A 12,167-nucleotide genomic window follows, 5' to 3' on the forward strand; every position below is an offset into this window, starting at 1 on the left:
TCCCACACCTTGCGTTGGAATTAGATGAATAATGTGTGAAAATCACGTATTTTTTTGAGACGGAGCCAAATAAACCCACCATTTGTTCGGTTGATGCTGTATGTTTCGTAAAATTTCATCTAAATTGAGAAATATTGGACTTTTTATTAGTTTTTTACTATTTTGGGTAATGTATTAGGAGTATGTTTTTTTTATTAGGAAACAAATTCGGTTTGATTCCAAATTTAGTTGATTTGTTTCCTCAATCATAGAGAGTCTTTTTAAGGATAGTTTTGTTATTTTTAGTATTAGTAAAGTTCTTCTTCTAATAGGAGTCTTGTTTGTTTTCTACTTAAGCAAAAGATTGTACGCCCTAGAGGCATAGTTTTTCTTCAATAAAATTCTCTTTTATATTACTTCGTACTTTCAAGGTTGTCTCTTCTTGAATTCGAAGATTGTTCTTTTGTGGATTCAAGAAACGCCTTTTAGTAGATTCCGAGGTTTCTTACTTTCATGCTATGTTAATCCTTTCCCTGTCCTATCTCTCCTCCTGCGCCTCCGACCAAACATACTCTCCACTATCCTTCCTCCATCCCTTGGTCTCTCATCATCCAAATGCCCTTTGTCCCCCCTCCCCTCACTCTGAGGACCCCCATCTTCTGCTGCAAACCCTGCAGCAAGGACATGACATCGGCAGCACCCCCTCACTCCGAGGACCCCCACCTCTCCTGTGGCCAAACCTGGCATGTGAGCGCATGCCAGCAGCACCCTCCCCTCCCATCTTTCGGCCCTTTGCACCCGTTCCCCCACCCTGGCTCCTGACCAAACCAACTCCTTATTTTCTTCCCATCCCCAGGTCTCTCCTCGCTATGCCTTTCATTACCCCTCTCACTCGAGGACCCCAACCTTGTTCTAAACCCCCTCACAACGTCCCTCTGTCTGTCCCCCCTCCCCCCTTACTCCCTTCTCCACTTGTGTGGCAGCTGCTCTTTCCCGCAGTCCCTTCCCTACTTTCTCGTATTAAAGGAGCGTAAAAAATCTTTTACCCGTAAATTGTTTGAAATTGTATCATGGGGAGCGAAATTGAGGATTGATTATAATCTGAAGGATAAAATAACAATGATGGTAATTTGAAAAGTACAGATAATGATGCTGCTAAGGAATGACCATGTTCTGCATGGTCAATCATAAGCAGGCAATGAAAACTGAAAGCTACAAATATTATAGGCTAAACTGAAAGGTTCATTAAGCGTACGTTGTAGTTTCTGCAACTAAAGTTGTCTGCCTCATGCCTAGATAGAAATGTTGATCTGAAATCTCTTGGATAAACTGGTGAACTTTACCCATCAAAGGAAATTTTACCTTGTAATACTTCATCCCTAAGATGTTGCGAGTAGCTGAATTTAGTTATGTCAGGTAATTGTAGAGATATGGTTAACATTTAGAATTATCGATAAAGAAACAGTCATCTTCATTGGTACTGCAGAAAAATCTAAAACTAGTATCTATATACTTCTATGGTTGCATCACTATCTATTGTAAGTTTTTAACGACTGTGAAATTAGTTCCTTAAACTTTATTTGAGATTTCTTTAGAAATTGTACAGGATCACTCTCTTCATACCTTGTAGAATCTTCAATTAATGTTTATTCAATCTAGAGATCAATTTTGCATTTGTATGATTGTGTTGATGCATATCCATATGAATGAACCTTTTAATTGACAAAATTGCTTTTCATTAAAAAAATAAGCAGCAGCACAATCTAAAACTAGTATCTACTTCTATGGTGGCATCACTATCTATTGTAAGTTCGTAACAACTGCAAAGTTAGTTCCTTAAACTTTATTTGAGATTTCTTTAGAAATTGTACACGATCTCCCTATTCATGCCTTGTAAAATCTTCAATAATGTTTATTCAATCTAGAGATCAATTTTTTATTTGTATGCTTGCATTGATGCATTTCCATATGAATGAACCTTTTAATTGAAAAAATTGATTTTCATTAAAAAAAATAACTGATCTCTATGATATGTTACACAGCTCGAGATGATGTCTGAGGCAATTGATGAAACTTTGGATAAAGATGAAGCAGAAGAAGAAACCGAGGAGCTAACTAACCAGGTAATATAACAATATTCTAAATCCTTTCAGTCAGGAAGCTGGATTTAAAAATGTCTTTTTAAGCTTATGCTTTAATGTCATTAATGATCCTTTTCCAGGTGCTTGATGAAATTGGAGTTGGCATAGCTTCACAGGTATATTATACTGTTTTCAGTAGAAGTTGTATACATTTTTGGTTAGTATCAGTCACTAATTTTTATGGTGATTTACATTTTCATTTTTCCTGTTGATTTCTTGCAGCTATCTTCAGCTCCTAAAGGTCGAATTGTGGTGAGTAGGAAAGTTGATAATGCCTCAAGGTAAATTTTCCATTTGCATATTGTTTTTAAACTGGACGTTAATTTATTAAGAGTGCGATATATACTTCAATCTGTATCTATGTTTTTTTTGTGCAGAACTGTAGCCCCTGCACCTTCTGATGTTGATGATTTGGGAAAGAGATTGGCATCCTTAAAGTCCAAATAGTGAGAGCATATTTAGTTATAGTTATAGCCTGTACAATTTGCTTATTAGAGAATTTGTTTGTGTTGTTGATATAAAAGCATTAATCCATATAAATGTTCGAGCAGTGTAATTATATGTACCTTGAAAACACTAGGATATTATCTTCGGAGATGTGATAATGATGGAGCTTTTCTTATTGAATAAACTAATTCATGATAATAATTCGTGAAAAGTGTAAATTGTTGCAATTTTTATGCACCAAGCTAACAAAAATGTGACCCAGTTATACCGTAAAATTCGAAGACAAAAGGAATAAGGGACTGCTACCATGTTTAAACTTTTTTGGATTTGTTATATTATTGATGGGTGTTATTGAACTTGAAAGGAAAATTGAAAAGAGAGGCCACTGGATAGCTATTGAAACTCCATGCCTCAGGATAGCTATTGAAATGTTTTTGACACTTGATTGTTATTAAAAAAAACTAGCCAAAAATAAATAAATAAATTCCAACCAGCTAGGGAGAAACTTCTGAATATGTTGTTAAAGATCTTAAGTTTTTCCTTTCTAACCAAAATTGTACCGGTTCTTCCAATTTATGGGCTACACCAAGAACTCTTGGCCCTTGGTAGTTGCATCTAACCCCTGAAAATTTTTATAGACAGATGGTCGACCTCAACAAGTGCCAAGAATCCCCTATTTTCTTCCCAATTTAGTCAGTAAACTATTCTTTTCTTGTGAAAATGAATAATAATAACATTTAAGATTGGGTTTGGCTAGACGATATGCAACCCAAACCCTGCAAGAAAAATGTGGAGACACTCCACGCCATTCTTTTTCCTACCATATATATAGCCTCTCCGTCCTCCTCTCTTCCCCCTCACAACACAACCATCTCCTTATCTCGTCAATCCATGGCTACCATTGATGACGCTAGCGTCAACGGCAAGAAAAGTGACGGGGTTTGGAGGTTCATGATGCTGCCAAAGGCTAATCGTAGTAGCATGAGAGCGATGGTGGCGAGGTTAGCGCCAACTTTCGTGAGAATAGGAGCCATGTTGGCTACGGTCGCAGCAGCGCTTGTGATGGGTCTCAACAAGCAGACCAAGACCACCGCCGTCGCCATTGTGGGCACCACCCCTCTCTATCAAACTCTCGTTGCCAAGTTCAACCAGACCCCTGCCTTTATGTAAGTTCCCTGTGGGAAACCCTTGATTCAGTAAGGTTACCATTAGTTTTAAGTTGATTGATGACTAACTGATAATACCACGCATCAATGATGCGAAGCCAACCTCTTGCGGTTCGTTTATGCAGTGGGGTATCAGACTAATATTTGTCATTTTTAACCTGCTTATGAGTAATATGCAATGCATATTAAACAAAAACTCTTTTTAAGATTAGACAAGTGATTTTTTACTCCCCCCTTGTTATGCAAGTGGTTAGATAGATTCCATGTCGTGGAGACCTCAACTTTCTCATAGTTTTTCCAAAAATGTTGCAGGTACTTTGTGATAGCCAACGCAATTGCTAGCGTCTATAATCTACTGGTGCTCTCCTTGGGGTTCCTCCTCTGTAAATGCAAGAGATATGAGGTTACAATTCACCTCGCAGACATGGTATAATTTATTACGATATGCATTTCTTTCTTATCGAATTTATTATCAAATAATAAAGACCACATACAGCCTAATTATTCGAAATTTGTCCAGGGTAAAATTTTGTTCACGTCTGAGATAAACTTCAACTTGTAGAACCTTATGTACGCACGATTGTTGTACAGGTTATGATGGCGTTAGTAGCGACGGGTGCAGCTGCGGCGACGTCCATTGCAGAGCTGGGGAAGAACGGCGACCTGCACGCCAGATGGAGCCCGATATGCGATAAATTCCACGACTATTGCCACCGTGGTGGCCTTGCCCTCGTGCTCGCCTTCGCTGGGGCCGGCCTCCTCTTTATCCTCAACGCTCACTCCATCATCTCCCTCCATAAGAGCGCATATAGTCATCTCTGAGCTAGGAGGAATTGTTTGTTCTCTTTTCTGATGCTGCAACGGTCTGTATTATTGTTCTCAAGAGCGTGTACGTGAGGTTTGTAATGTGCCTTTTTTTTGTGTGTTAATGTGTGAACAAATGCAAACGGCTTGTTTTGTGCTCAAACAATCATAATTTGTATTGCTCGGAAGGCCTGTTGGGGATTCGAAACAATCAAATCGACCCTTGTCCTTCCGAACCTTGTGTTTGAGAGTAGGAAAGTAGGAAAATCACAGCAAATAAAAGATAAAAACTTGCAATAAAGTAAACAAGAAAGAACACACCAGATTTAACGATGTTCGGCAATCGTGCCTTCGTCCTCGGGAGCCACACCACACAATTCTTTGATTAATATTAAAGAAGATTACAATGCCCACAAATAGGATCTAATCTCTTTGAGATCTCTCTGAAGAATTCTCTCAAAACCCTCTTTTTCTGATGTCTAATCTCTTCTAAGGCGTTCCATATATATAGAAAACCTAAAACCAAAACAGACTAGGAATTTTAAAACAAAAAAATAAAACATATTAGGAATCCTAATAACATGTTACCAAAACAGATTAAGAATCTTGTTTCCAAAACAAATTAGAAAACCTGCTATCCAACAATTTGTTTGATTTTAGCTTTGAGTCTATATCCCTCAGGAAAGTAAACAAGAAAGAACACACCAGATTTAACGATGTTCGGCAATCGTGCCTTCGTCCTCGGGAGCCACACCACACAATTCTTTGATTAATATTAAAGAAGATTACAATGCCCACAAATAGGATCTAATCTCTTTGAGATCTCTCTGAAGAATTCTCTCAAAATCATCTTTTTCTGATGTCTAATCTCTTCTAAGACGTTACATATATATAAAAAAACCTAAAACCAAAACAGACTAGGAACTCTAAAACCAAAAAATAAAACAGATTAGGAATCCTAATAACATGTTACCAAAACAGATTAAGAATCGTTTTACCAAAACAGATTAAGAATCATGTTACCAAAACAGATTAGGAAACCTGCTATCTAACAATTTGTTTGATTCCAGCTTTGAGTCTACATCCCTTAGACTAATAATCTCCCACTTGGAGACCAAAGCACAATCAACGAGCTCACATGAACTCTCCCTTCTTCGCAAACATCCTCCTACACAAAAAAAATCCATTCTTCAATCATCATCAACCCGGCAATCCCGCCGATCCTCCTGGTGTGGCTCCGCCTTCATCTCCTACACGTGAAGGCCAACTGAAGTTATGCACAACTCCAGTTTGTCAATGGTCACTACTTTCGCCAACATATCCGCAGAATTTTGACTCCCCAAAATCTTTTCTAGATGTAACTTCATGTCCTCAATCAGCGAGCGTATAAAATGGCATCGTACGTCGATGTGCTTCGTTCTGGCATGATATACTGGATTCTTGGTAAGAAGTATAGCGCTCTAGCTGTCACAATAAAGAACTTCTCTCTCTTGTTTCAGATCCAACTCCTCCAGGCACCCGTTCAACCAAATCATCTCCTTGCTTGCTTCAGTTACCGCAACATACTCATCTTTAGTTGTAGACAAAGTTACAATCTTCTGCAGACGTGAAACCCAACTCACTGCTGTCGACGCCAAGGTATAAACATATCCCGTGGTGCTCCGCCTCGTATCATGATCACCGGCGAAGTCCGCATCCACGTATTCTTGCAGTACTAACTCATTTCTCCTAAAACATAGTGACTTGTTCGTAGTCCCTCTTAAGTAGTGCAATATCCACTCCATGGCCTCCCAATGTTGCTTTCCTAGATTGCTTGCAAACTTGTTCACAACTCCTACTGCATGGCCAATATCCGGCCTCGTGGAAATCATCGCGTACATGAGACTCTCAATGCCCGAAGAATATGGCACCATGCTCATATGCTCTCTATCTGTATCTATCTTAGGCGATTTCTCTTCAGATAGCTTTAATTGGCTTCCAAGGGGTGTGCTAACAACCTTAGCATTCTGCATATTGAACCTCTGATGTACCTTCTAGATGTATTCAGCTTGACTCTACCTCAACGTCCCTTCAGCTTTATCTCTACTAATTCTTATCCCTAGAATCTGCTTCGTTGTACCCAGATTCTTCATAGCAAACTCTTTTGCCAACTGCTTCTTTAAGTTGTTTATCTCCTCTAAACTTGGTCCTTCAACTAACATATCATCAATATACACTACCAATATGATAAAAGTGGACTCGAACCTCTTGAAGTAGTAATAATGATCTGAATTGCATATTTTGTAGCCATTGTTCTGCATAAAGTTGTCAAACTTCTTGTACCACTGTCTCGGGGTCTATTTCAATTCGTACAAGCTCTTCTTGAGCTTACATACCATCTCTTTATTTCCTTCTTCAATGAAGTCAACATGTTGCTTCATGTAGATTTCTTCATCTAAGTCATCATGAAGAAATGCAGTCTCCACATCTAACTGCTCAAGGTAGAGATCTTCTGCAGCTGCTAAGGTCAACACCAATCTGATGGTGGTGAGCTTCACAACGGGGGAAAATATCTCCGTAGAATCCACACCTTCCCGCTGTTGGAACCCCTTCACGACTAATCTAGGATTGTATCTCTTACTTCTATTACTCTCCTGCTTGACCTGATAGACACATTTGTTATGCAAGTCTTTTTTCTATGCAGATAGCTGGACTAACTCCCATGTCTCATTAGTGTATAGAGAATTCATCTCCTCTTGCATCGTATGCTTTCACTGCTAAGATTCACTCACTTGTATAGCCTCCTCATAGCACTCTGGTTCTCTACTATTTGTCAAAAGTAAATAATCAGGTGATGAGAGATATCTGGGATTCGGTTTGGGTACCCTAGATGACCTCCTAAGCTCCACGCCCTGGGTAGTTATCTCTGCACCTGGAGCCTCCTCTGTTCTTCGGTCAGAATTGACTTTGTCGCCCCCATCTAGAAGTTCCTCCAAATCCATGTACTCGGATCCACCTGTATCCGTAGTGCTGCTCCCACTACTTTGGCTATCATTGGTATTGTCCCTGTTCTTGTACATCACCTCCTCATTGAATATCACATCCCTGCTTCTGATGATTTTCATGTTCTTCTCATCCCAAAGATGATACCCGAACTCATCAATGCTGCATCCAATGAATGTGTACTTCTGTGACTTAGCATCTAGCTTGTCCCTAACATGGTCACTGATATGAACATATTCCACACAACCGAATACTCACAAATGTAAGAGATTGATCTTCTTGCCATTCCAAACCTCCTTTGGAATCCCGTAATCCAATAGAACTGATGGTCCATGATTAATCAAATAAGTTATCGTATGCACCGCATCCGTCTAAAATATCTTATGCAGACCTGCATGCAATCGCATGCTCTTGACATGCTCCGTCAATGTCCTGTTCATCCTCTCTGCAACGTCGTTTTGCTGCGACATCCCTGGAGTAGTCCTCTCCAAATGAATCTCATTTAGAGCACATAACCTCTTGAACTCCTCCACCGTTGTCTGATCTCAGACACTTCACCTTTAGATCTATCTTATTCTCCATCATGACCTTCCACTTCTTGAAGATCCCGAACACCTCTGACTTGTACTTCATGAACTATACACACACCTTTCTCGAGTAATCGTCGATGAAGGTGACATAGTACGTCGAATCGCCAAGAGAAGACACGCTAGCTAGACCCCATACATCAGTATGAACTAACTCTAGCTTCTTAGCTTTAGGTGGTCTTCCACCCTTCTTGAAACTAACTCTCTTCTGCTTCTTAAAGATGCAGTCCTCGTAAACACCGACTTTCACGGAATCGATGCTAGTTAACTTCCCCTATGAATGTAGAATCTTCATCCCCTTCTCACTCATGTGTCCCAATCTATTGTGCCATAGATCTGTACTCTTTTTGCCAGCTACAATTATGAGGGTGTCACTCGCATGTGAGGTGAGGTAGAGAGTTTCTGTTTTGTTGCCTCAGACAACAACCATAGTACCGTTTGAGATCCTCTACGAATCCCCGGTGAATGTCAAAACATAGCCTTCTACTCCAAGCTGGACAACCAAAATAAGATTCATCTTCAGCTTCGGTACGTGTCTCATGTTCTTCAGATTCTCTTCTAACAACACTACAGGGTTCATTATCCCCCAACTATACTTTCTCAATGTCCCCTGCTACATAGTTATGAAGAAGCTTCCTATTAGTAGTGGTGTGGAACGAGACTCCTGAGTCGATGACCCAAGAATCAGAATCGCTAACCATAGCGAGGATCAATGCATTCTGCACAAGATGAGCCCCCTGCTCATTCACGTCTTTCTTTTGTGCTTTACACGCTGAAGACATATGGCTCTCCTGGCTGTAGTTCCAATACTTTCCTTTGATAGGCCTAACTTTTGAGTTTGACCTCTTCTTGTTTGACTTCGACCGATTCCTGTTCTGATTCCCCTTCTTCTAGCTTCTACCTCTTTACTCGAAATTTAGGGCTGAATCTGAACCTTCTGATTCGGACGATTTCCTTTAAACCTCCTCGGATAGAATCATGCTAATAACCTCGCTCAGGTTCAACTTGTCCTTCCTCACCGAATTATTGATTGTCATCACTTAACATGCCTAACTATTCGGCAACTGTAATAGAATCAATAGGGTCTGCACTTCGTCATCGAACGTGATGTCTATGGAGATGAGTTGATCAATAATCGTGTTGAACTTGTTGAGGTGCATTGTGATGGAGTGTCCTTCTGTCATCTTGATATTGAAGAGTATATTGACGAGATGCACCTTGTTTGCGGCAGACGGTTGCTCGTACATCTTCGCGAGCGCTTCTATAAGCCCCACCATCGTCTTCTCTTTCAATATGTTGTGTGCGACTATCTTGGCGAGTGACAACCGAATTTTCCCTAGAACCTTCCTATCCAGTATCTCCTAATCCTCATCTAACTCTTCTTTCTTTTTTTCCCTTAGCCTTGCCCATCAACGGGCGATACAAGTCCTTCTGGTACAGATAGTCCTCCATCTCCTTTGATAGGCCTAACTTTTGAGTTTGACCTCTTCTTGTTTGACTTCGACCGATTCCTGTTCTGATTCCCCTTCTTCTAGCTTCTACCTCTTTACTCGAAATTTAGGGCTGAATCTGAACCTTCTGATTCGGACGATTTCCTTTAAACCTCCTCGGATAGAATCATGCTAATAACCTCGCTCAGGTTCAACTTGTCCTTCCTCACCGAATTATTGATTGTCATCACTTAACATGCCTAACTATTCGGCAACTGTAATAGAATCAATAGGGTCTGCACTTCGTCATCGAACGTGATGTCTATGGAGATGAGTTGATCAATAATCGTGTTGAACTTGTTGAGGTGCATTGTGATGGAGTGTCCTTCTGTCATCTTGATATTGAAGAGTATATTGACGAGATGCACCTTGTTTGCGGCAGACGGTTGCTCGTACATCTTCGCGAGCGCTTCTATAAGCCCCACCATCGTCTTCTCTTTCAATATGTTGTGTGCGACTATCTTGGCGAGTGACAACCGAATTTTCCCTAGAACCTTCCTATCCAGTATCTCCTAATCCTCATCTAACTCTTCTTTCTTTTTTTCCCTTAGCCTTGCCCATCAACGGGCGATACAAGTCCTTCTGGTACAGATAGTCCTCCATCTCCGACTTCCAGTAGGCAAAGTCTGAACTATCAAACTTTTCGATCTTAGATTTGTTTTCCTCTGCCATGGCTATCTCACAATCCTTCTGAACGAAGCTCTGATACCAGTTGTTGGAGATTCTAACAATCAAATCTAACCCTTGCACTTCCGAACCTTGTGTTTGAGAGTAGGAAAGTAGAAAAAATCATAGAAAATAAAAGATAAAAACTTACAAGAAATTAAACAAGAAAGAACACACAAAATCTAACGAGGTTCGACAATCATGCCTATGTTCTTGGGAGCCACACCACACAATTTTTTGATTAATATTGAAGAAGATTACAATACTCACAAATAGGATCTAATCTCTTTGAGATCTCTCTGAAGAATTCTCTCAAAACCCTCTTTTTCTCATGTCTAATCTCTTCTAAGGCGTTCTATATATATAGAAAATCTAAAACCAAAACAGACTAGGAGTTCTAAAACCAAAAAACAAAACAAATTAGGAATCTTAATAACCTGTTACCAAAACAGATTAAGAATCATATAACCAAAACAGATTAAGAATCATGTTACCAAAACAGATTAGGAAACCTGCTATCCAATAATTTGTTTGATTCCAGCTTTGAGTATACATCCCTTAGACTAACAATGAGTGGTTGGCCATATTTTCAAAACTTGGCAACGTTTGTAGTTGTCTTAAACCGGGCTAGCCTTGCCCGGATCATTTTAAACTAAAATTGGGTTTAAAACAGGTTCTTTTTTAAACAACCCCTCTACTGACAAATATAACCTAGATTAGGATAAAACTGGGTCAGTATTGATCCTGGCCCAGTTTTAATTAGTTGCTAAGCAGGCTCGTAGTCTATTTCTTATCGTGCTTGTGAAATAATACAAGAGCTTGAGGCCCAAAGCTATCCTCAGCCCATATAGGTAATTGAACTAGGGGTGTTAAACCGTATCTGTATCCGAGGAAATATATGTAACCGTATCCATTAGGATATGGATATGGTTACTCAAATCTATAACTAATAGAATATGGTTACGTATATGGTTTTGTAGTGAAATATCTGTATCCGTATCTGAAATATCCGATTACATATTAGTCATACTCTTACAATAGTTTCGAATCTTAGATTATGGATTTGTGGTTTTTTGATGATCAAGATGTCTAATCTTAGCTTTTCACTTATAATGAACATACTAACGAACTCTTTTGTATCACATGAACTATATTTTCCCCAATACTATCTAGTTTTCTCATATCCGTTTTGTTTTCGCACGCATATCTGCTTTTATATCCGCATCTATATCCGTAACCTATCCAATTTTAGCGGATATAGATATAAATTTTCTTTACCGAGATATATTCATATCTGTATCTGTATCCGTATTCGAGATAGGTAAGTGGATATGAATATGGTAAGCATCATATCCAAGCCATTTCCGAACCGAATGCACCTCTAAGCTTAGGGCCCAAACTCCAAGATATCGGCAAGGGTTCAATTAAAAGGATATAATTTCACAATTATCATAAGAGTTACGTATAAAACTATCATTTTTTTAATATGACGTATGAAACTATCATAAACCATTTTTATTGGATAAAGATATAAAAAATTGAACTTTATAGGAAATATAACATATTGTCAAAAATATAACACATACTTTAACAACGTTAGTAAGTCTAAAATATGCCTAAAATAGGTAGGACAAATTTTCAAAACCAACCTATTTCCTCTTTTAATTGCCAAAAAAGACCCGTTTGGGTTTTATTTAGAGAAACCGGCCTGGTTTCAGCACTGTCGCTGAAACCAGGTCGGTTTCTCTAAAAAAACTTACGAAACTACACGGGAGTTCAACTCCCGTGAAGTTTAGTATGTTTTTAAACTTCACGGGAGTTCAACTCCCGTGAAATTTAAAACCATCATTAAACTCCACGGGAGTTCAACTCCCGTGGAGTTGCAGGGTAAACTCCAGCGAGCAA

The 12,167-nt window shown here is 39.3% G+C and overlaps 2 protein-coding genes across 2 annotated transcripts in view; both read left to right on the forward strand.

The window, feature by feature from the left end:
• The window catches only part of LOC109844605 (vacuolar protein sorting-associated protein 2 homolog 2-like), a 12,107-nt gene extending 9,345 nt beyond the window's left edge, over nt 1–2,762 (forward strand). The window contains exons 8-11 of the mRNA XM_020413710.1: nt 2,022–2,102; nt 2,201–2,236; nt 2,343–2,401; nt 2,498–2,762. Of these exons, the coding sequence (XP_020269299.1) occupies nt 2,022–2,102; nt 2,201–2,236; nt 2,343–2,401; nt 2,498–2,567 (246 nt within the window). The 3' untranslated portion in view covers nt 2,568–2,762. The remainder of the gene's footprint in view (nt 1–2,021; nt 2,103–2,200; nt 2,237–2,342; nt 2,402–2,497) is intronic.
• Nucleotides 3,399–4,793, forward strand: LOC109844986 (CASP-like protein 1B1). Its single transcript, XM_020414170.1, has 3 exons — nt 3,399–3,733; nt 4,046–4,160; nt 4,325–4,793. The coding sequence occupies exons 1-3, from the start codon at nt 3,459–3,461 to the stop codon at nt 4,553–4,555; spliced, it is 621 nt and encodes a 206-aa protein (XP_020269759.1). The 5' UTR covers nt 3,399–3,458; the 3' UTR covers nt 4,556–4,793.

The sequence above is a fragment of the Asparagus officinalis genome, chromosome 6 (genome assembly GCF_001876935.1).
Source record: "Asparagus officinalis chromosome 6, Aspof.V1, whole genome shotgun sequence".
Classification (NCBI taxonomy): Eukaryota; Viridiplantae; Streptophyta; class Magnoliopsida; order Asparagales; family Asparagaceae; genus Asparagus; species Asparagus officinalis.

Excerpts from the sequence above, each read along its gene's own strand:
- LOC109844986 (XM_020414170.1), top strand. The coding sequence starts at position 3,459 with ATGGCTACCATTGATGACGCTAGCGTCAACGGCAAGAAAAGTGACGGG. Across the intron at positions 3,734-4,045 it reads AACCAGACCCCTGCCTTTAT|GTACTTTGTGATAGCCAACG; the intron begins GTAAGTTCCCTG and ends AAAATGTTGCAG. Across the intron at positions 4,161-4,324 it reads CAATTCACCTCGCAGACATG|GTTATGATGGCGTTAGTAGC; the intron begins GTATAATTTATT and ends ATTGTTGTACAG.